The sequence below is a fragment of the Pelophylax lessonae genome (assembly GCF_965119305.1).
Source record: "Pelophylax lessonae genome assembly, chromosome: 5".
NCBI classification, from domain to species: domain Eukaryota; kingdom Metazoa; phylum Chordata; class Amphibia; order Anura; family Ranidae; genus Pelophylax; species Pelophylax lessonae.
This window is the reverse complement of record NC_138772.1, coordinates 417,252,104-417,273,427: the sequence shown is the minus strand read 5'-3', so window position 1 is coordinate 417,273,427 and position 21,324 is coordinate 417,252,104. Positions and strand designations below refer to the sequence as shown.

The following is a 21,324-nucleotide window of genomic DNA, read 5'->3' as shown; positions in this document are numbered from 1 at the left end:
CCTGCCTCCTCTGAGGTCTCGGAATTTGAGTTTGACTCAGCTACCGCAGACGTGGGTACCCCTGCCGGGTCTGGTACCCCGCGCCATGCCTCCTCTAGTAGTGAGCATGAGCTCTCTACCTCTACTGCTGCGCAGGATAAGGCGCTGGTGGACACACTGGATGTTTCTGTGCGTGAAACCCTAAAATTGGGGGATGCGGCTCTCGTCACTCCTGGAGCGCAGGTTGCCTTCGGCACCCATAAGTCTTCAAGGGTGGAAAAGTTTTTTCCTTTCCCCATGTTTTTTTGCTGGCCTACTCGCCAAAGAATGGGATCAGCTGAAATGTTCCCCTGGGGTGTCTAAGCGGTTTACTAGACGCTACCCCTTTGAGGAGTCTCTGGTGAAGAAGTGGTCGGTGCCTCCTAAGGTGGATCCCCCGGTCTCCAGGCTTAACAAGGCTTCTGTTATTCCGGTAGAATATTCCCTGTCCTTTAAGGACCCAGAGGATAGAAAGGCGGTGGCTGTGGCCCACATGTACGCTATGGCGGGGACTGCACTGAGGCCTGCTTTTACTGCGGCCCTTGTCACCCAAACGGTGACTGAATGGGCGAAGGTGCTACACCGTGACGTGGAGGGCAAGCCTGTCCCTCCTGCCTTTGGGGAACCGTTGGACCAGATGGTGCAGGGGCTGCAATTTTCTTGCGATGCCGCGCTGGACATTTGCTTCCCTGTTGGGTCGCCTGTCGTTTTCGGCGGTAGTCATGAGGTATATGCTCTGGCTTAAGTGCTGGTCTACGGATAAGGCTACTAAGAAGGCCTTGACAGAACTCCCCTTTCAAGGGGACCCTCTGTTTGGGGCTACCCTGGATGACATTATTAAGTGTTTTACGGGGGGTAAGAGTACCTTTCTCCTGCAGGCTTCCAAGGGTAGGGACCCTCGCCGTAGGCGGGATCCGTTCTTTTTGGCTCACGGAAAGTATTTTCGTTCCTTGGGGGCAGCCGATAAGGCATTGCCCTTCAAGGCTCCCTCGGGTTGTTCCAAGTGTCCCTGGTCTGGGAAACAGAAGTCTGGTTCCGCCTGGCCTGTGGACTAGGCTCCCTCGGCCTGAATGTTAGCCCTCACCCGTGACTGGGGTGGGTGGACGCCTTTGCTGGTTTTCGGACTTGTGACTGGCCCTGATCCCAGACACATGGGTTCGGGAGGTTATGCTGTCCGGATACAAGATCGAATTTCGATCTGTTTCTCCGGTCAGAATTTTTACCTTCCAATGTCTGCCTATCCCCGGATCGCTTGCGAGCGCTCTATGGGGCAGTGCAAGACTTGCTACAGCAAGGAGTGATAGTGTCTGTTCCACACGCGGAACGCTTTCACACGTTTTATTCCAACCTGTTCACCGTTCCTAAGAAGGAGGGCAAGGTGCGTCCCATCCTGGATCTAAAGGCACTGAATGTGTTGGTGCATGCTCAAAAGTTCAAGATGAAAACTATTTGCACGGTGGTGGCCTCCCTACATCAGGGGGACTTCCTGGCTTCAATAGACATCAAGGATGCCTGCCTTCACATTCCAATCTGTGCTGCCCACCAATGGTTTCTCCGTTTTGCCGTTGGAGTGTATCACTATCAGTTTGTGGCGTTTCCCTTTGGTCTCACCTCCGCTCCTTGGGTCTTCACAAAGGTGTTGGCCTCGGTCCTGGCGCTGTTACGGCAGCGGGGGATATCGTTCCTGGGTTACCTGGACGATCTGATTCTCCATGCGGAGTCCCCTGCATTACTGACTGAAAACTTGGGGGTTACCATGAGAACTCTGGAGGAGTTTGGGTGGATCGTGAATGTTCAGAAGTCGTCTCTGACCCCTTGCAATGAGACTGGTCTATCTGGGGCTGACTTTGGACTCGTCCTCATCCAGGGTGTTTCTTCCTTCGGAAAAACTCCAGAAGCTGCAGTCAGCGGTTCATCTGTTGATGTCCAACAACCGGCCGTCCCTTCTGACCTGTATGAGAGTACTGGGACTGATGGTGTCCTCCTCCTAGACTGTCCCATTCGTTCAATTCCACACGAGAGTTCTTCAAGTGGAAATTCTTCTCAAGTGGAACAAACACCCAAATTCTCTGGATTCTTCGTATTTTGCTAAGCCACATGACCAGGGAGTCACTGATCTGGTGGCTTCGGTCCCCGATGCTTCAGTCGGGGAAATCCTTTCTCCCTATATACTGGACAATTGTCACCACGGATGCGAGTTTGTCCAGGTGGCCAGGGGGGGGGGGGAAGTTATGGAGTCCTCCTTCAGGACTCGGCTCAGGGAGTCTGGTCCCTGGAGGAAACTCGGTTGCCGATCAATGTCCTGGAGCTGAGAGCGATCCGGCTTTGCCTGACGCACTGGACCGAACGTCTGGAGGGTTGTCAAGTGCGCATTCAATCAGACCATGCCACAGCCGTCAATCACCAAGGGAGCACCAAGTGTTTAATTTCAGCCATGGAAGTGGCAGGCATTCTACGTTGGTTAGAGCGCCAGGTTCCAGCTCTCTCCGCTGTCCACATTCCGGGAGTGGAAAATTGACAGGCAGATTACCTCAGCCGCCAGGCCTTAGATGAAGGGGAGTGGTCCCTACATTAAGAGGTGTTTAAGGAGTTGTGCCTTCGCCGGGGCACTCTGGACATGGATCTGTTGGCGTCTCGCTGGTGGCCCCCTGGGGCCAGTAACGGCTGATGTATGCTTTTCCTCCTCTCAAGTTGCTGCCAAGGCTTCTTCGCAGGATAGAGGTGGAAGGGATTCCGGTCATTCTTGTGGCTCCGGACTGGCTTTGTCGCGCTTTGTACGCCGACCTGGTAAGGCTTGTCGCAGATGCCACGTGGAGACTTCCCCTCAGGGAGGATCTACTGTCTCAGGGGCCAATCTTCTATCCTGCTTCACAGTCGCTGGCTTTGACGGCTTGGCTATTGAAAGCCAGGTGCTGATGAACAGGGGATTGTCTGCTTCAGTGTTTCCCACTCTGCTAAAAGCGAGAAAGGCGACTTTTAGGAAGATTTATCATCGTACATGGAAGTGGTACATTGTGTGGTGTGTGTCCCTTGGGGACCCACCCTCGATCATATTCGGTGGCTCGGATCTTGGCTTTCCTTTAACGGGGAGTTGATCAAAAGTTGGCCTTGAGTACTATCAAGGGTCAGGTCTCGGCCTATTCTATTTTCTTCCAGAGGCCATTGGCCTACTATTCCCTGGTGAGTAGCTTCGTCCAGGGGGTGCAAAACTTGGTACCTCCGATGCGACCTCCGTTACCGCCTTGGGACCTTAATTTGGTGCTGTCTGTTCTCCAGAGGCCTCCCTTTGAGAATATTCGGGAGGTTCCCCTGCTTACCTTGTCTCAGAAGGTGGCTTTCTTGGTGGCTATCACTTCTGCGCACAGGGTGTCCGAACTGGCGTCGTCCTGTCGTTCCCCCTATCTGGTGGTTCACAGGGACAAGGTGGTACTTCGGCTGCATCTGTCCTTCCTGCCGAAGGTGGTTTGCAGTTTTCACTCACATGAGAACATCGTGTTACCTTCCTTGTGTCCTAAGCCAAACCATCCTAAGGAATTTGCTCTGCATACCCTGGATGTTGTTCGGGCGATCAAGGTGTATTTGGCGTCTACCAAGTCTTTTCGCAAGTCTGACTCTCTCTTTGTGCTCACGGATGGCCCAAGGAAAGGGCTGCCTGTGTCTGCTGCGACTATTTCCAGAAGGATCAGACAGACAGTGGGGCAGGCTTATTCCATTAAGGGTCAGGTTCCACCATTCCCTGTCAAGGCGCACTCTACTTAGGCGCTTAGTGCTTCCTGGGCTTTTCTCCATCAGGCATCCGTGCTTCAGGTGTGCAAGGCGCCGACCTGGTCGTCTGTTCACACCTTTACCAAATGTTATAAGGTGGATGTGCTGGCATCTGCGGATGCCTCCTTTGGCTGAAAGGTTTTGTAGGCTGCGGTTGAGGTGGCCCCTTGGCCTTCCTTGAGGGTGTTTTTCTGGTTGTTCTGATGAGTCCTGTGTTGCCTGGTTGGCCATGTTGGCCTTGGGGGCTATTTTTTCTTTGTTCTGCTGTTCCCACTCCTTATTTGGGTACCGCTTTGGGACGTCCCTACTGATATACATCAGAGGACTGCGTCCGTCAATTAACGATAGGGAAAACTGTATTTTTAACTTACCGTAAAATCCTTTTCTCTTAGGTTCATTGACGGACGCAGTACCCGTCCCTCTATTTTTTTTTTTTTTTTTGAGTGGGTTGGTGTGTTTTTCTCTGACACTGCTTTGATACAAAACTGACATCCTATGCAGGAAGAGAGAGGATATACCCCCAGGGACTGCCCATAGGCGTAGCCAGAAATTCTTTCTGCCTAGTGTCTTACTCCTGTAGGGGGCGGTATTACCCTACTGATATGCATGAGAGGACTGTGTCCGTCAATGAACCCAAGAGAAAAGGTTTTTTACGGTAAGTCAAAAATCCAGTTATTCAGTTTAAAATAGAAATGAAAGGAAAAACATTTGTGTATACACATAAAAAAACATTATAAATACCTTCCCCCCCCCTTTTTTTTTTTTTATAAGTGATCACACTCCCTCTGTTTTCAGCTGAATAAGAGCTAGGGGGAGGATAAGCAGGAGTACACTGACCTTACTAGTGCGAACTGACCATGGTGTGGTCAGTTTTTGATAGTAAGAAAGAGGGACTTGCAAGAACACCAGGGATTCCCTTCAAACAAAGCAATATAAAGAGAACAGGATACTTTTTTTTTTTTTTTTTTTATAAATTCGTTAGAACAGGATACTTTTACCTACAAGTACATGGTACAGCAGACACATATCAGGAATATGAAACATTAGGGTAACAAACACTTTAAATGTGTAACATTTTTTTCCATTACCTTTAACAGTTGCTTGTATATTTTATGGAGTTAAGTTTTATTAAATATTAAAGTATGCTTATGGTTTTATTTTATTATTTTTTTTTAGAGTCAGACTATTATAATTCTTCCTTTCTTTACCAACCTCAAAGAAGAAAGACTTGATGAGTTGAAAAATACACTTGAGCAGTTTGTTGCTTTTAATTTTCCAATGAGATCTGATGAGTTTCCTAAAGGGACCTTAAAGTATAATAATTATGTGGACACTTTAAAGAAGGTAAATGGTCTTTTCTAAACTCTATGCATTAGATAAAATAAATACATGTGACCAGAGTAGTGAGCCTTCAGTAAACTCTTTTAAAGGAACCGCTGACTTTAGCTAAATTGACATGCAGCAAAGCATATCACTGTTTAGATTCTATCCTGTGATAGAGCATGAGATGATATAAAATTCACAGGCTTTATGTAATAGGCACAATATAGTGTATCTGTGTATTCGTTATATGAAGGGTTTTCAATAACTGACTGAAGCATGTGCTAGCAAATGACTAAAGTTGTGAATAGCTAACGAAAAAAAGAGGTCTGAGAAGGGTGTTATCCTCTAGTCAGAAAGAGGTAAAACATTTAGCCCTGGTATACTGAAGGCTTTGACCCTGGATGGCATACAAATTGTGATGTTCTCTGATTGTAATTGAATGGGTACTAAATAAGTCTACTGTTCCAGTTCTTGGATGCACTGGAGTTGGCTCGAAGTCCGATGCTCTTGCAGCTCATGGCAGAAATATTTTGTCGGGACAGCAAACATGTAATGGAACAGTTGTTTCAGAAAAGCTTTAAAACCATTATTTTAAAGTAAGTGTCGTATGAGGATTTGAATTTTTTTTTTTTAAATCTCTCTCTCATTTATATCTCTCTTCTCTCATTTCCATTAGGAACTCAAAAGTTAGGTAACCTAAGTAGTATAATTTCAGATTTGTGAGTAAATAGATGATAAATGATTTAGTTTATGCAGATGTACGTATGTCTCAAAGGCATACACTTTTTAGCCCCCCCCCCCCCTACATTGCCACACTAAAAACAGTTGTTTTTAAAGAAGCTTGGTTCAGATTCCTGATCTAACCACTTGATTTATTTATTAGTCATAAGTTATTCTAGCAGTTGCTTACCGCTTTGAAGACTGCTGAATGTTAGACCCTCATTATGTAGAAAATCTGTAATTCCCTGCAAAGAAGCTCAAGTTTTAGGTCTGGCTTTCAGCAACAGGTATTTTCATGGGCCACTGAAATGAGAGCAAATAATAGAAAAATTGCATGAGTAGTTAACAGTTCTACTAGGATAAATTCAATACTAATTCACCAAAACCAAGAAAAGGACATTTATGAAATTTAGAGCAAAATGTTCTACTTTCAAGTTAAACTAAAATGCAATGTTTTTGATATACAAATGCAATGGAGGATGTATTTGCTTGAAGCAAAATCTGAGTTAAAACACCATTCAAAAAAGTTGTCTTCTTCAAAAAGTGCTTAAAATATTTTTATTTTGCCTAAGGAGTAACTGTGATGGACAAGTAATCCTGATGAATACTTTGCATGGAATGTTTACCAGTGAAAATCTATTGTCAAATACAACCAGGCAGGCTATGATTGACAGATGCCTGCTAACTCTCCTGTGGAACTGCAGTCTTGATGCATTGAAAGAGTTCTTCTGCAAAATAATTTCTCTCTCAGTGGATACACTCAAAAGCAAATTTACCAAGGTGAATGTTCTTTTATGAAGATGTTTCTTTTAATATTTAGTTACAATAAAAACTGCATACTTTATCTGTATCCTCAAATATACGTATATACAAAACAATCCCTTTAGTCTTAGTTTTATAAAAAAAAGGAAGGTTTTTATGGCTATATGGGTAATAACAGGCATCTTGTTGCTCTTACTTTTAGTCAGTTTTTGTTTTAAAGGAAAATCTCACTTTCTCTTTCATTCATTGACGGACACAGCTCCTGATTCTTCTTAACCATTGGGTTATACTGCCCCCTATAAGAGTAGGACACTAGGCAGGAAAAAGCTTCTCAATGAAGCGGGGTGGTCTGTCAGGAGAGGTGCCTACCCTTTTCCTGGTATGGTACATAGCTGTCCCCCCCCTCTACCGCTGGAGGGTTTTGGGGTAGATGTGGGCCCCTTCCTGGGACTGGGACCTCAAAAATTTTTGTGGTCACTGTTGGTCTTTAGGCCTGGGTCTGCATCCACGCACCCTGAGTGCTTAGACAGTGAGGATGTTTCCTCTGCTCCTCTAGCCATGCATGAAAAGGCACTGGTGAATGCACTGAATGTGTCAGAGTGTGAAATCTTAAACATGACGGAGATGCGTCTAAAGCGCCAGTCCCTTTTGGCAACTCACTGTGGTGTGGGTGTTCCCCTTTCCCGCTTAATGTGACAACATTGTCACATAACAGTGGGGTTATCCAAAGTGCACCCTAAGCGTTTTGCTTATAAGGATTCCCTGCTTAGAAAGCGAACGGTCCCACCTTTAGTGGACTCGCCGGTTTCCAGGTTAAATAAAGCTACCTTACTTCCAGTTTGTAGAGTCCTTGCCCTTTAAAGATCTGGTTGATAGGAGATGGGAGACTCTGGCCTGCCATATGTTTCAATATGGCTGGTTCTGCTGTTCAGAAGTCTGCTCTAGTTCCGTCCACAAAAGTGGAATACCTGGGTGGATTCGGCCTCAGCCAGAGTGTTGCCTCCTCTGGAAAAACTCCAGAAATTGCAGGAGGCAATTCAGCTTCTGTTGTCCAGCAGACGGTCATCCCTCCGAGCTTGCATGCGGGTGCTAGGCCAGATGGTGTCTACATTCAAGACAGTTCCGTTTGCACAGTTCCATACGAGGTCCTTGCAAAGGGAGATTCTGGTGAAATTAGAAAAGAATCCACAGTCTCTAGAGGTGGCTTTGTTCTCTGGAACTTCGACAGGGAAATCCTTCTCCCCCTGTACTTGGCGGTTGTCACCACGGATGCCAGCCTGTTCAGGTGGGGAGGTGTCCTCAGCACAGCTTGTGCTCAGGGAGTCTGGACTCAAGAGTCCAGACAGCCGATCAATGTACTGGAACTCCGAGCGATCACACTTTGGATCATTGGACAATTCATCTTCAGGGGTGTCCGGTACTAATTCAAGTGGCCTATGCCAATCGCCATGGGGGGGGGGGGGGCACAAAAAGTGTCCTGGCGGCTCAGGAAGTAGCTGGCAATCTTAGGTGGGCAGAACGATCGCTCCAGCCCTCTTTGCTGTACACATTCAATGGAAGGTACAGAGGTTTGTAGCATGATTTCAGGATCCTCTGGCCAACGCTGCAGATGCATTAGTGGCTTCTTGTTGTCCGTATCGTCTGGATTTATGCCTTTCCCCCCTCTCAAACTTCTGCCAAGTCTCCTGTGCAGGATCTAGGCAGCAAGGGATTCCAGTCTTTTTAGTGGCTCCAGACTGGCCCCTCTAGTCTATGTACGCTGATCTGGTATGATTGGTCGCCTATCCTCCTTGGAGACTTCTTTCAGGGAAGATCTGCTGTCCCAAGCGCCAATCTTCCATCCTGCTTTACAGTTGCTGGTTTTAACGGCTTGGCTTTCGAAAGCCAGATGCTGAAGGATAGAGGTTTATCTCAGTGATTCCTACACCGTTAAAGGTTAGAAAATGTACCTCTAGGAAGATCTACCATTGTACTTGGAAGACGTTTGTTGCGTGGTGTGAGTCTTTTGGGGTTCTCCCTCGCTCCTTTTCAATGGCTCAGGTCTTGGCTTTCCTCCAGCGAGGGGTTGAGCAGCGCCTGGTCTTGAGTTTAATCAAAGGCCAGGTTTCGGCTTTGGCGGTTTTCTTTCAACGTCCATTGGCCACACATTCCTAGGTGCGTTCCAGGGAGCTTGACACTTGGTTCCTCCAATGCAGTCTCCATTACCACCGCGCGTTTTCCAATTGGTGTTGTCCGTTATCCAGGACTCTCCCTTCTAAAATAGCGGGAGTTTCCCCTGCTTACGTTGTTCCAGAAGGTGGCCTTTTTGGTGGCTATTACTTCTGCGTGCAGTGTGTTGGAGCTGGCAGGGTTATCTTGTCGTTCACCTTACCTGTTGGTTTACAGAGCTTAAGTGGTTGTTTTTCCCGGTCCGTTGTTCCTTCCAAAGGTCGTCTATGATTTCTATTTTAATGAAGACCTTGTTACCTTTCCTATGTCCCAAGCCTAAACATCCTAAGGAAATTGCACTGCATTCCCTGTATGTGGTTTCGGGCACTCAGTCATGGTGTACCTGGCAGCTACGGAGTCTTTTAGGAAGTCAGGCTCACTATTTGTACTCAGTTGGATCTCGAAAAAGGGTTAGCTGCTTCTGCTGCAACCATGTCCAGATGGATGAGACAGACAGTGATTCAGTCAATTAGGGGTCAGGTTCCTCCTTTCCCAGTTAAGGCACACTCTGCTCGTGCGCTTAGTGCCTCCTGGGCCTTCCGTCATCAGTCATCAGTGATGCAGGTTTGCAAGGCGGCCATCTGGTCGTCTGTGCACACTTTTACAAAGCTTTATAAAATGGATGTGTTGGCATCTACGGATGCTTATTTTGTCAGCAAGGTTTTGCAGGCTACTGTTTAGAGGACCTGGTCCTCTTTGAGGGTGTATTGTTTTTTTCAGGTGAGCATCAGTTGTATGGTTGAGCTCCATGCTACCTAATTGGCTAGGAATTTTTTTCTGCTGTTTTCCCATCCCTCATGTTTAACACTGCTTTGGGACGTCCCAATGGTTAAGAAGAATCAGGAGCTGTGTCCGTCATTGAACAAAAGAGAAAATGGGATTTTTGACTTACCGTAAAATCCATTTCTCTGATTGACAAACACAGCACCCACCCCTCTGTGGAGTTGGCTTTCTTCTGACACAGCTTGTAACAAAACTGACTGCCTATAGCTGAGTGTGGGTGTATACCCCCTGGACTGCCCATAGGTGTAGTCCAAGCTTTTTCCTGCCTAGTGTCCTACTCCTGTAGGGGGCAGTATAACCCAATGGTTAAGAAGAATCAGGAGCTGTGTCCATCAATGAACCTCAGAGAAATGGATTTTATGGTAAGTCAAAAATCCCATTTTCAAAGATCGTGCACTTATTCTGTTTCCTCATTTACGCCTGGCTCACACCTATGCCTTTTTTTTGGTGCATTTTGCAGAAACGCTGTAAAATTAATTTAAAATGTTTTTCTTTGGGACATGTTTACATCTATGCTTTTTTTCAGCTGCTGCATTTTTGGATAGGGCCAGGGACTTTTTTAAATGTAAAACTGTGCTTTTTTTGGTTTTGTAGGTTTCAATGGAGAAGCTGCAAAAAAGCATATAGTGCATGTTTGCTGCGATTTACATTTTGCGTTTTTTAATCTGCCCAACAACAAAATGGACAATAAAAAATGCAAAACAAGATTGCTGCAAAATCACGTATGCAAAAACGCACAGCAAAAAGCACTGCAGAAACGGATACAAAGCAAACTGCATAGGTGTTAACCTGAGCCTTAGGGTGATATAACCGATGCCACTTACCTCCAGAGATGCAAACTTACCTCAGTCCCACAGCTGCAGCCTTCAGGGATTGTTTACATCCTGCACAGTAGAGCCCCATAAAAGTGTAGGGGGTCTGTCTTTCTCTCTCTGTGGCTGGGAGACAGGTACAGGATACAAACAATCACTGGAGATCACTGCTGTCCTGTCAAGGAAAGTATACATCTCTGGAAAAGGGCTGTTAAATCTGTTAGGACAGTTTAAAGGAGCAAACACGATAAGTGCGCTTTCTCTTGAAGTGCACATATCTTTTAAACCATACAGCCTGAAGATCCGTATTTGGTGAAACTTTTGCAACAGCTTTGAGGAAATCTAAATCTCCAATGCAAAACCATATGTGAATGCTCATGTTCACAGACACCAGAAACCGTATTTGAAACACAGCTTACCAAGAAATTGGGATACTATAAAATGTTGGAGGTTCTATATTCCCGCCTCTCCAGAGATGAAATGTATTCCAAACAATCCCGAATAAATCATGCTTTTGAAGGATCATCTAATGTAGAAGGAAATCAACTCACTAAGACCTTAATCAAGTAAGTGCTGTAACATAACTTGTATGTTGCTAGTATAATTCTAGCTTAAAAAAATACAATTAGGTTAATAGAATTTACTGCAAAAGATCTGCATGCCATGGATTGAGTCTATGGCAGAAGCTGCTCTGTTCTGGATCACAATTGCAAACTGCTCATAGTGACCAGAAAAACACCCATGCGACCATAAATAGGTTGTCGGATAAGAAACCTGCTCTACTTTTTTTTTTTCTTTTTAAAACAGTGAGTTTATTGAACAAAAAACATTGCATAATAACAATAACAAGAACTGTGCATACAAATAATACCAGAACAGTGCATGCCTACAGGGCGTATACGAGTTCAATGTAAAAGAACAATCCAGAAACATAACAAAGTGTCTCAGAAGGACTCCAGCTATAGGGATAAAGTGCCTCAATGGCAGGTATCCGAGCTCTGGACCCATCTATCCCAGATCTTAGTGAACTTGGCTGGGTTACCTCTGTGTTTGTACATAAGTTTGTAGTACGGTATGACATTATTGACCTCTGCTTTCCATGCGCCAAACGTGGGCGGACGATCCCGCATCCACTGTCTGGCAATCAGCTTCCTGGCTAGAAACAATGTGTTCTACAAAAAAAATAAGAAGATATTTGTCCATTTCGTCATCCGGGTATATACCCAGGAGGCATTGTTTAGGGGCTAACTACACCGGAGAACCCATTTTGTCGTATAAGATGGTAATGATTTGTTTCTAGTATCCCTGGAGCAGAGGACAACTCCAGAGAAGGTGGAAAAAGGTGCCCACAGCCGTCCGGCACATCGGGCAGTTTGGGGACATCACAGGTCGGTAGCGTGTTAGGCCAAGGGGAGTCAGATACGTTCGGTGCAAAATAAACAGTTGGGTAAGTCTGTCAGACAGCCTAGGGGATACCACTTTATACGTCCCCAAGGCGTCGTCCCAATCCACGTCATCCATGGCACCCACATCCGCCTCCCAAGTGGTTTTGACAGCATAGGCTATAACAGTAGAGGAGGGGGTGTGGAGTTCCGCATAGAGGACGGAGATCAGGTGTTGTGGATCAGTACTCTTGATCAATTCAAGCATGGAGAGGGTCTCAAGTGGGGGAGGAGGAGACAGAAACTGGGCTCTGAATGCATGTCTGCTCTGATAATAGCGGAAAAGCATATGGGCTGGGAGAGAATAAGTGGAGCTCAAGTCTGCAAACGTGCGAAGGTCCGCTCCCTGCATTAAATGTGGAAGATAGAGGATTCCCCTGCCGCTCCACAGCGCATAGTCTGGCAGGGACCGGAACTCCGCCAAGGCTGCTTTATGCCACAGGGGGGTATAGGTGTGAAGGGCAGGGTACTTCAATCTATCCATCACCACCTCCCACACTTTACTGTAGTGATAGAGCATGGAGTCAGTCCCACCCGGAATCTCAGAGCCCCGTACACCACGTAAGATTACCGTCAGCGGGTCGTCAGTCGGTTGGGACCACCCAGGGCACAGAAGCAAACCTGCTCTACTTTTGATAAAACATGGCTAGCACAAATAAAAATGATTTACTACAGTTATTGCCAGTCACTACTTAAACTTTAGGTAGATTGAATAAGCCATAGATAATGTGGTAAATATGTAGTAACTTTTCTTTATCATATTTTTAAGATTGTGTCATGATACATATACTGAGAATATGAGTGGTGAAAGCCAGCTCCTGGAGAAGAGGCGAGAATATCATTGTGCTGCTTATAACTGTGCTGTAGCAGTTGTGATATGCACTCAGACTGACAGCAAATTCTACCATGGGTTTCTTCTCTCAGAAAAAAAGGAAAAGGTAATCACTGAATTATACTAGAGATTAGTTGTCTCCACTCACGTCATTACTGTACATTTATCAAAACCGGTGCGGGGGGGAGGGGGTGCATTTGTATTTGTACTTGCCACTGAATCTAGTAATTATACCCCTTTGCAATGGGCTGCTGTATTTGATTCAAAATGTCCCATGATCTCCTATTGTTATCAGGTGTAATATAAATCAGATATAATTCTACCAGATTAAGAATTTATTTATCATCTGTATCTCATACCTGCTCCAGTGTAAGTTAGCATGATGATGTAAATAAAAAGGAATTTGTATGATTTCTGTCTCTACAGCTTGCAGGACAGATCTTGCCTTTCAGGGTTTGAGACCACTTACATGTCTGTTTCTGTAGCTAATGACTCCTTTGTCTTGCTTAGTCAGTGCATGGAAATACTTTCCCATCTTCTTTCTCCTTTTTCCTTCCCCACCACCGATTCAAAACCTTTATCATAGGGCACCATAGAAACGCCATATAAAAGATGAATGTATTGGGAATTTAAAATTTATCAGTGTAGATTGTATTTAAGCTCATTCTTTAATTTTTTTATTTTTTTAAGAATGTGCTCATACTTGAAAATATAATCGACCTTAAGCGACAATACTCCTTTCCCATAGAAGTTGAGGTAAGTTCTCATAAAATAATTTCTTTGTGCACTTAAATGTCATGGCCCTGTCTCTAAGGTCTGTCTCTATCGATGACTTGTATAACCGCAAAAAAAAAAAAGTGTGTTTTTTATTTCCATTAAAGCCCTTTCACACTGATGCGGTGCAATTCCCTCATACGGTTTTGATGTGCTGTCTAAAAGCACACCAAAACTTCTGCATGCAGGAGTTTTGTTGCGTTTTCAGACCACTCACAAAAAAAGGCGCCAAACCTGCGGGTGCGGGTGCGGGTACATTGCACTGCACATGCGGTGTGGGAAAACCGCACCACATCTGTGTGAAAAGGTTCTAATTTCTGCTTTTTCTGTAAATGCAGTACAAACACTACTTTGCTATGGGCTGCTGTATTTTCTCCAATTGATATCAGGTGTAATATGAGCAGGATGAGAATTCCACCAGTTAAAGAACTATTATTCATTTAGTATCCAATACCTGCTGTGGTATAATTTCATGTACACTAGATGTACTGTACATAAGAAGGAACTTCTTTCTCCTTTTACAGCTTTCAGTACATAGCTTGCTATTCAGAGTATTGAGGCAGCCTGTAATTTAGTTTATATTATCCTCTGCTCTGCTCCTAGAGTAGGCCTTGTCATTGGAGTCATCCTTAGCTCAGTCAGTTGCGAGAGCTTCCACTGCCCTCTCACATGAGTTGTTTACTAAAACCAAGCAAGACATTATGGGTGAAATCACCCACTTTTTCTCTTTGGTTTATTGACGGACACAGTGCATGTTCTTCTTAACCATTGGGTTATACTGCCCCCTACAGGAATTGGACATTAGGCAGGAAAAAAAGTCTGGTTACGCCTATGGGCAGTCCCAGGGGGTGTGCTCCCTCTATTTGATATAGGTACTCAGTTTTTTTCTGCCTATTCAGGAGTAAGGACCTATTTCCTTGCTGGGATCTCTGGTCCTGGCATTTTTTTTCTTTTTAGATAGAAATTTTTCATCTGTTTTTTTTTTCCTGTGAGATCTACAATCAACTGCCGGACTGAGCATCGGGCTGGATAATCTAGATCCAGTGGTCACCCCAGTCTGGCCAGCGATCGGGCGCAGACATCAGCTGTGCTCTAGGTCGGCCGCTACATAGCCCTACCGGACGGGGGGCTGGCCTGCAAGTTAAATGCCTCGTGTGGTCACATACGACTGGGTCTCGGCCCGAGTCGCAGTGTTTCTCCTGGCCCACAGCCCCCCATTTCGATGGTCAGGGGTTCTGTCTGGAGCGGTACCCACCTGATTCCTGGTATGGTGAGTAGCTGTCAGCCCTCTCCCCCTGGAGGGTTTTGGGGTGGACGTGGGCCCCTCCTTGGGACGGTCGGACCCCCGGGTTCCCCTCCTTCCCTTCAGACATCCCCTTGTAATCTGTCCCCCCTAACCTACCCCCCTCCACTTATGCTACGGCTGTGTGGGTGTTCCACTTCCCGGGGTGGGGAGCGGGGCCCTATGCTGGCGATGATTGGGGGGGAGTGCGCTGCCCAGGACCGAACGATCCGCTGTGCAGGAGGGGGGCTGTACCTGGTGGGAGCTCCTACCATGGCCCCCCGTCCTGCCTGGGCCTTTCCCTCCTTGATCCCTGGGAGCCTCGTAGTGTCGCCATTTTGTTGTAGCCCATGTAGTGGTGCTCAGTGCACAGCGGCCATGTTTGTGTAGTCCGGCGGCCATTTTGCAGTTGTTTGCCATTGAAAATGTTTAGCCGGAAGCTGTGTGTAGAGCCGCAGTGAGAAGCCGAAAGCTGTGTGTGGAGGAAGAGCAACTCATGCAGCAAGGGAGTTGCAGCGGGTGATAGGTGACACATACAAGGAAGCCGGGAGTAGGGGAAGGCTGATCGGCTGATCATGGTGGGGGGGGGTCTATACAGAGACTGAGAGAAGAGTAAACAGGGGCTGGTAAGAGATCTGTGAGCTGGGAATAGATCAGCAGTGAGCTGAGCTGCTCTGCTCTGCTCTCCTCTACTCTAAACAGGGAGGCTGTGGGAGAGGATCCAGGGAGTGGACAGGCATATCTGAAGGGTCAGCAGGGGGAGGCTGCACAAACTGACATCAGACCAGGGGTCCCAAACAGTTGGACTGGGAATACCTTAATACCTAAGAGGACTTGCAACTGGGAGTACCGAGCGACTGGGAGTAACCGTGTGTCTGGAATACCGTGCGACTAGGAGTAACCGTGTGACTGGGAGTATCTTGCGACTGGGAGTACCTTAGCGACTGGGTGTACCTTGTGACTGGGAGTAACTGTGTGACTGGGTGTACCTTGCGACTGGGAGTAACCATGTGACTGGGTGTACCTTGCGACTGGGAGAAACCGTGTGACTGGGAGTACCTATGTGACTGGGAGTACCTATGTGACTGGGAGTACCTATGTGACTGGGAGTACCTATGTGACTAGGAGTAACCTTAGCGACTGGTAGCAACGTTGGCGACTGGGAGTAACCTAAGCGACTCGGGAGTACCTTAGTGACCGGGAGTAACCTAAGCGACTCGGCAGTACCCTAGGGACCTGGAGTAACCCTAGCAACCAGGAGGACCTAGCGTCCATGAATACCTTGTAACACTGTGACTGGGAGTACCTTAGCGACTGGTGAGTGCCTTATCGACTGGTTAGTACCTTAGCGACTGGTGAGTACCCTAGGTTTTAGTACCAAGGGAGATTGAGGTAGTGTAGGTAACAAATAGCAGGTTGTTATCCTAATTATCCCCATAGAGTAGAGGGTAATAATGTCCGACAGGATTGAGGATGCCACTCAGTGCACTTCTTGCTGCATGTATGCATTCCTTGATGAACCAGTCGAGGATGAATACTGCTGTGCAATATGTGAGCGACTTGTTTCTCTTGAAGCTTAGATCCTGGATCTAGAAAACAAGGTGGCAACACTGCATAGAATCAACAACCTGGAAAGGAGCTTGGACATTACCCATCAGGTGCTGGCAGGGGCCAGCATAGAGGAGGGTGTAGACGTGGAGGCGCAGGCAACGGAGGTAGGCAGTTGGGTGATAGAAGGAGGGGAAGGGGGAAGAGCGCTAGGAAGGCCAGTCCTGAGTTGGTACACCCCAACAAATATGCCAAGTTGCATGATGATGGGGATATCAGCTCAGGGGTGGCAGTGCTGGAGCAGGCGCCCTCCCCCAGCTGCCAGGGGAGCGGCGGCTCCATTAAGGTGGGGGGCTGAGACTCAGGAAAGGTTAGACAGTTAGTGGTAGTAGGGGGACTCCATTATCAAGAGGACAGAGTGGGAAATCTGTCAAAATGATTGTGATAGCCGAACAGTATGTTGTTTACTGGGCGCTCGAGTTTGGCACATCTCGGATCGGGTGGACAGATTATTGGGCAGGGCTGGGGAGGACCCAGCGGTCATGGTGCATGTAGGCACCAATGACCAAGTGAGAGGAAGATGGAGGATCCTAAAAAAATATTTCAGGGACTTGGGGAATAGATTGTGGAATAGGACCTCCAAGGTGGTTTTCTCTGAAATACTGCCTGTACCTTAAGCCACACCAAAGAGGCAGAAGGAGCTAACAAGTGGCTGAGGTACTGGTGTAGGAAGGAGGGGTTTGGGTTCCTGGAGAACTGGGCTGACTTTACGATGGCTTAAGTCGACTACCGGCTCTTTAGTAAGGACAGGCTGCACCTTTATGGGGATGTTACAGCTCTATTGGGGAGAAAGATGGCCACAAAGTTGGAGGGGATTTTAAACTAGGTGTTGGGGGGGGGGGGGGGGTCGGGCTCAGAGGTAGAGTCAGTTAGTAGGGAGCAAAGGACAGAAGGTATTATTGGGGTCAGCAGCGACAGTAGAATAATAACGTCAACCACTGGGGGGTCTGTGCGGACAAACCTCAGACCAAACAAGAATAAACTGAAGTACAATTCACTATCCACTTCCACAAAATGCTCAATGATAGAGAAAATAAACTGGGAGGAAAAATGGGAATGCTTTAGGAACATATTAAACAAAAGCATCTCACAGTGCATTCCTATGGGAAATAAATTTAGAAGAGCCAAAGCCAAGCCGGGATGGCTAAACTGTAATGTAAAAAAATGTATTAGGGGGGAAAAAATGGGCTTTAAGAAATATAAATCGGAGGGCACATTATTGGTTTTTCTGCAATACAAGGAATCGAAAAAGAAATGTAAATACGAAATTACGATGGCTTAAATCGACTTCGAGAGTCAAATAGCAGAGGAAAGTAAAAGGAACCCTAAGAAATTCTTTAAATATATCAAAACGAGGTCAGAGCATGTTGCACACATCATTAACGATGATGGGGGGATGGTTACAGAGGACACATAGAAGGCAACCGTGCTAAATTCTTTCTTCTCAGTCTTTACACAGGAAAAGGAGGGGTATACTGACCATGACTGTATGATTAGCAGTACTTCACATGACATGCTGCTATGCCGAACAGAGGGTGAAATCATGGAAAGGCTGGATAACATTAACACAAATAAATCACCAGGACCGGATGGCGTGCTTTTGAGAGTACTCAAAGAACTCAGTAAGATTATATCTAGACCACTGTTCCTGATCTTTGCAGATAGTATTTTGACAGGAACTGTACCAGGTGACTGGAGGAAAGCTAACGTGATACCAATATTCAAAAAAGGGCAGCGGCATATCTCGGGAAATTGTAAGCCAGTCTGCCTGACGTCAATAGTATGTAAACTACTGGAAGGGATGATAAGAGACTATATCCAAGAATTTGCTAAAGACAGCAACATCATCAGCAGTAATCAGCACGGGTTTACAAAAGGGCGTTCTTGTCAAACCAATCTGTTAACATTCTACGAAGAGGTGAGCTGTGAGCTAGAATAGGGGGGAGTCCTGTGGATGTGGTGTATCTGGATTTTGCTAAGGCATTTCATACAGTTCCCCACAAACGCTTAATTTACAAAATAAGGTCTGCAGGCATAGACCACAAGGTTTGAAAAAAATAAATAAGGGTGCGCTAACCTAAATAATATGCAGCAGCACTAGGGAAATAAAGGTAGCAGAGAAAAAATGTAGTAGTGTGCTTACAATGTGGCATAAAGTGTATACAAACAACACAATATTATCATAAATCATATAGTGATATAAACCACACAACAGTGGTAAAAACAACATAAAGTGCAATAAAAGTCCATTTAAAAAAGCAATCCCCCAAAGGAATGCATAACGTGATGAAACACAAAAAGTCTTTATAAAAAAGAAGTGAGGTGTCTTCCGATTAAACTGGTGTTCACTTTGTTGTTTTTACCACTGTTGTGTGGTTTTTATCACTATATGATTTCTGATAATATTGTGTTGTTTGTATACACTTTATGCCACATTGTAAGCGCACTACTTCATAGACCACAAGGTTTGCTCTTGGATAGAAAACTGGTTAAAGGGGCGTGTCCAAAGGGTAGTAATAACCCACACTCAGACTGGTTGGGGATGGTAAGTGGGGTCCCCCACGGGTCAGTCCTTGGACCAATTTTGTTCAATTTATTCATAAATAGCATCGAGGACGGGATCATTAGTTCAATCTCAGTTTTTGCTGATGACACAAAATTAAGCAGGGCAATAACTTCATATCATGATGTAGAAATCTTAGAGAATGACCTGAACAAAATAACAGAGTGGGCAACCACATGGCTAATGAGGTTTAATGTAGAGAAGTGTAAGGTATTGCACTTGGGGATTAAAAACATAAACGCAAAATACGCTTTTGGGGGGGAACCTCTGGGGGAATTAAAAATGGAGAAAGATCTGGGAGTCTTAGTAAAAGATAGACTAAGCAATAGCATGCAATGTCAAGCTGCAGCTGCCAAAGCCGGAAGAATATTAGCATTCATAAGGAAGGGGATATATTCCAAAGTTAAAACTATAATCCTACCACTTTATAAAACTGTGGTCCGACCACATCTGTGTACTCTGTCCAGTTCTGGTCGCCAGTCCTCAGAAGGGATGTGTTGGAGCTGGAGAGAGTCCAGAGAAGGGCAACTAAACTAATTAGGGCATTGGAAGACCTTAATTATGAAGAGCGCTTACAAGCGCTGGATTTATTCTCCCTGGAGAAGAGACGCCTGAGAGGGGACATGATAGCGATTTACAAATACCTCAACGGTGATCTTAGCATAGAATTAAAACTATTCAGTCACAAGGAATGTAAGAGGACACAAGGTCATACAATGCAATTAGAGGAGAAGCAATTTAACCTAAGGCTACGCAGGAGATTTTTTTACAGTAAGGGCTATAAGATTGTGGAACTCTCTACCACAAATGGTAGTAACTGCGGGGAGTATGGCTACTTTTAAAAGACACTTGGACGTACATCTCAAAGATCAAAACATTCAGGGGTATGGGAAATTAATATGTCCTCACACACCTACACAGGTTGAAAGGAATGGACTATTGTCTTTCAGCTTCAACTACTATGTAACTATATGTAACTATGTAAAATAGTGGCGGCCATGACTGTGGAGCCCTGTGGGCGGCGATTTTGGCGGTGGGAACCACTCCTCATCCCCTGGTGCTGACTCCTGGATCTCTTTACTTCCTGATCACCACACATGGAGTGCAGATTATCCTGGTGGCTGCCGGTGACTGTTTCTGCTGGGTGGTAAGTCTATTGGGGTCCTCTCCCTCTCTGCTGAGGATCGCTTAGTGCTTTGTGCCTGGCAGCCGGGTGGTGCTGCCAGCGCAGTGAGACCTGTACCTTTGCACTTTTTGTGGGGTCCCCCTGGTGACTCATGGAGTCTTTGGAGCACATCTCCCCACCTGATTCCCCTCTCTGAAGCTGCGGGTCCCTCTGGGTCCCAACCAACCATCAATGCACTGACGGCGGTCCTGAAGTCCTTTCTGTCCTAGGTGAAGATGGTTTCAGGCAATTGGCTGGCAATAAGCGCCCCCCGCCTTCCCTTGCCTCATCTGTCTCATCAGATCCTACATCTGATTCGGCCGCCATGGATGTGAGTCACCCTGCTGGGTCTGCGACCAAGTGCCGGAATTTCTCAGATAGTGAGGATGATTCCTCCACATCTGCAACCGCACACGATAAGGCGCTGGTGGAAGCACTGATTGTATCTGTGCGGGAGACCTTAAAAATGGAGGACCCAGCTGCGACGGAGGCGCAGGTTCTCTTTGGCTCTCACAAGCCATACAGAGAGATAAAGGTGTTCCCTTTCCCTGCCTATTTTGACAGAATTGTCCCTAAAGAGTGGGGACGACCATAGCGTCCCCTTGGGGTCCCTAAGCGATTTGCCAGGCGATACCTCTATGAGGAGTCCCTTCTTAAGCAGTGGCCCCTCCAGTTTCCAGATTGAGAAAGGCAACCATGATTCCGGTTGAAGAGTTCCCAGCCTTTACAGATCCGGCTGACAGGAAGGCGGAGGCTGTGGCCTGCAATATGTACACTGGCTAGTTCGGCACTGAGGCCGGTATTCACCATTGAAAAAGAGGGGAGAGGGAGATTTTTATCCCTGGGTAGACACAGCCCGCCCTGAAAAGGTAGTGGCGGGAATGTACCACCTAATTAGTTTCCATACCTATTGGTTAGTATAACCGGTGAGCCAAGCATCTGGGCAGTATACTAAAATAGGAAGGCAAAAGAAGTATACTAAAATAGGAAGGCAAAAGAAGTTGCAAAGAATGGCTCAAACACAGGTTTGTGGAAAAAATTATAAAAATACACTTTATTGAGGTTGTTACAAATATAGAACCAAATGAACAAAAATAGTAATATTGGGTATATTCAAAAGCCTGTGAACTCTATCCCATAATAGACCACGTCCCTGCTCATTTAAAAACACACAATGAACCTCTGCATCACTCCACCCCACACCCAAATAGCACACAGCCTCCCCCACAGCTCAAATCCTCCCAAATTCAAAAACCCAAACACAATG

General features: G+C 46.0%; 1 protein-coding gene across 1 annotated transcript in view; it reads left to right on the top strand.

Annotated features, from left to right (window-relative positions):
- Positions 1–21,324, top strand: part of PRKDC (protein kinase, DNA-activated, catalytic subunit) — a 1,165,045-nt gene that overhangs the window by 462,033 nt on the left and 681,688 nt on the right. Inside the window, exons 39-44 of the mRNA XM_082258689.1 lie at positions 4,960–5,127; positions 5,575–5,702; positions 6,399–6,606; positions 10,779–10,957; positions 12,603–12,771; positions 13,356–13,421. Of these exons, the coding sequence (XP_082114815.1) occupies positions 4,960–5,127; positions 5,575–5,702; positions 6,399–6,606; positions 10,779–10,957; positions 12,603–12,771; positions 13,356–13,421 (918 nt within the window). The remainder of the gene's footprint in view (positions 1–4,959; positions 5,128–5,574; positions 5,703–6,398; positions 6,607–10,778; positions 10,958–12,602; positions 12,772–13,355; positions 13,422–21,324) is intronic.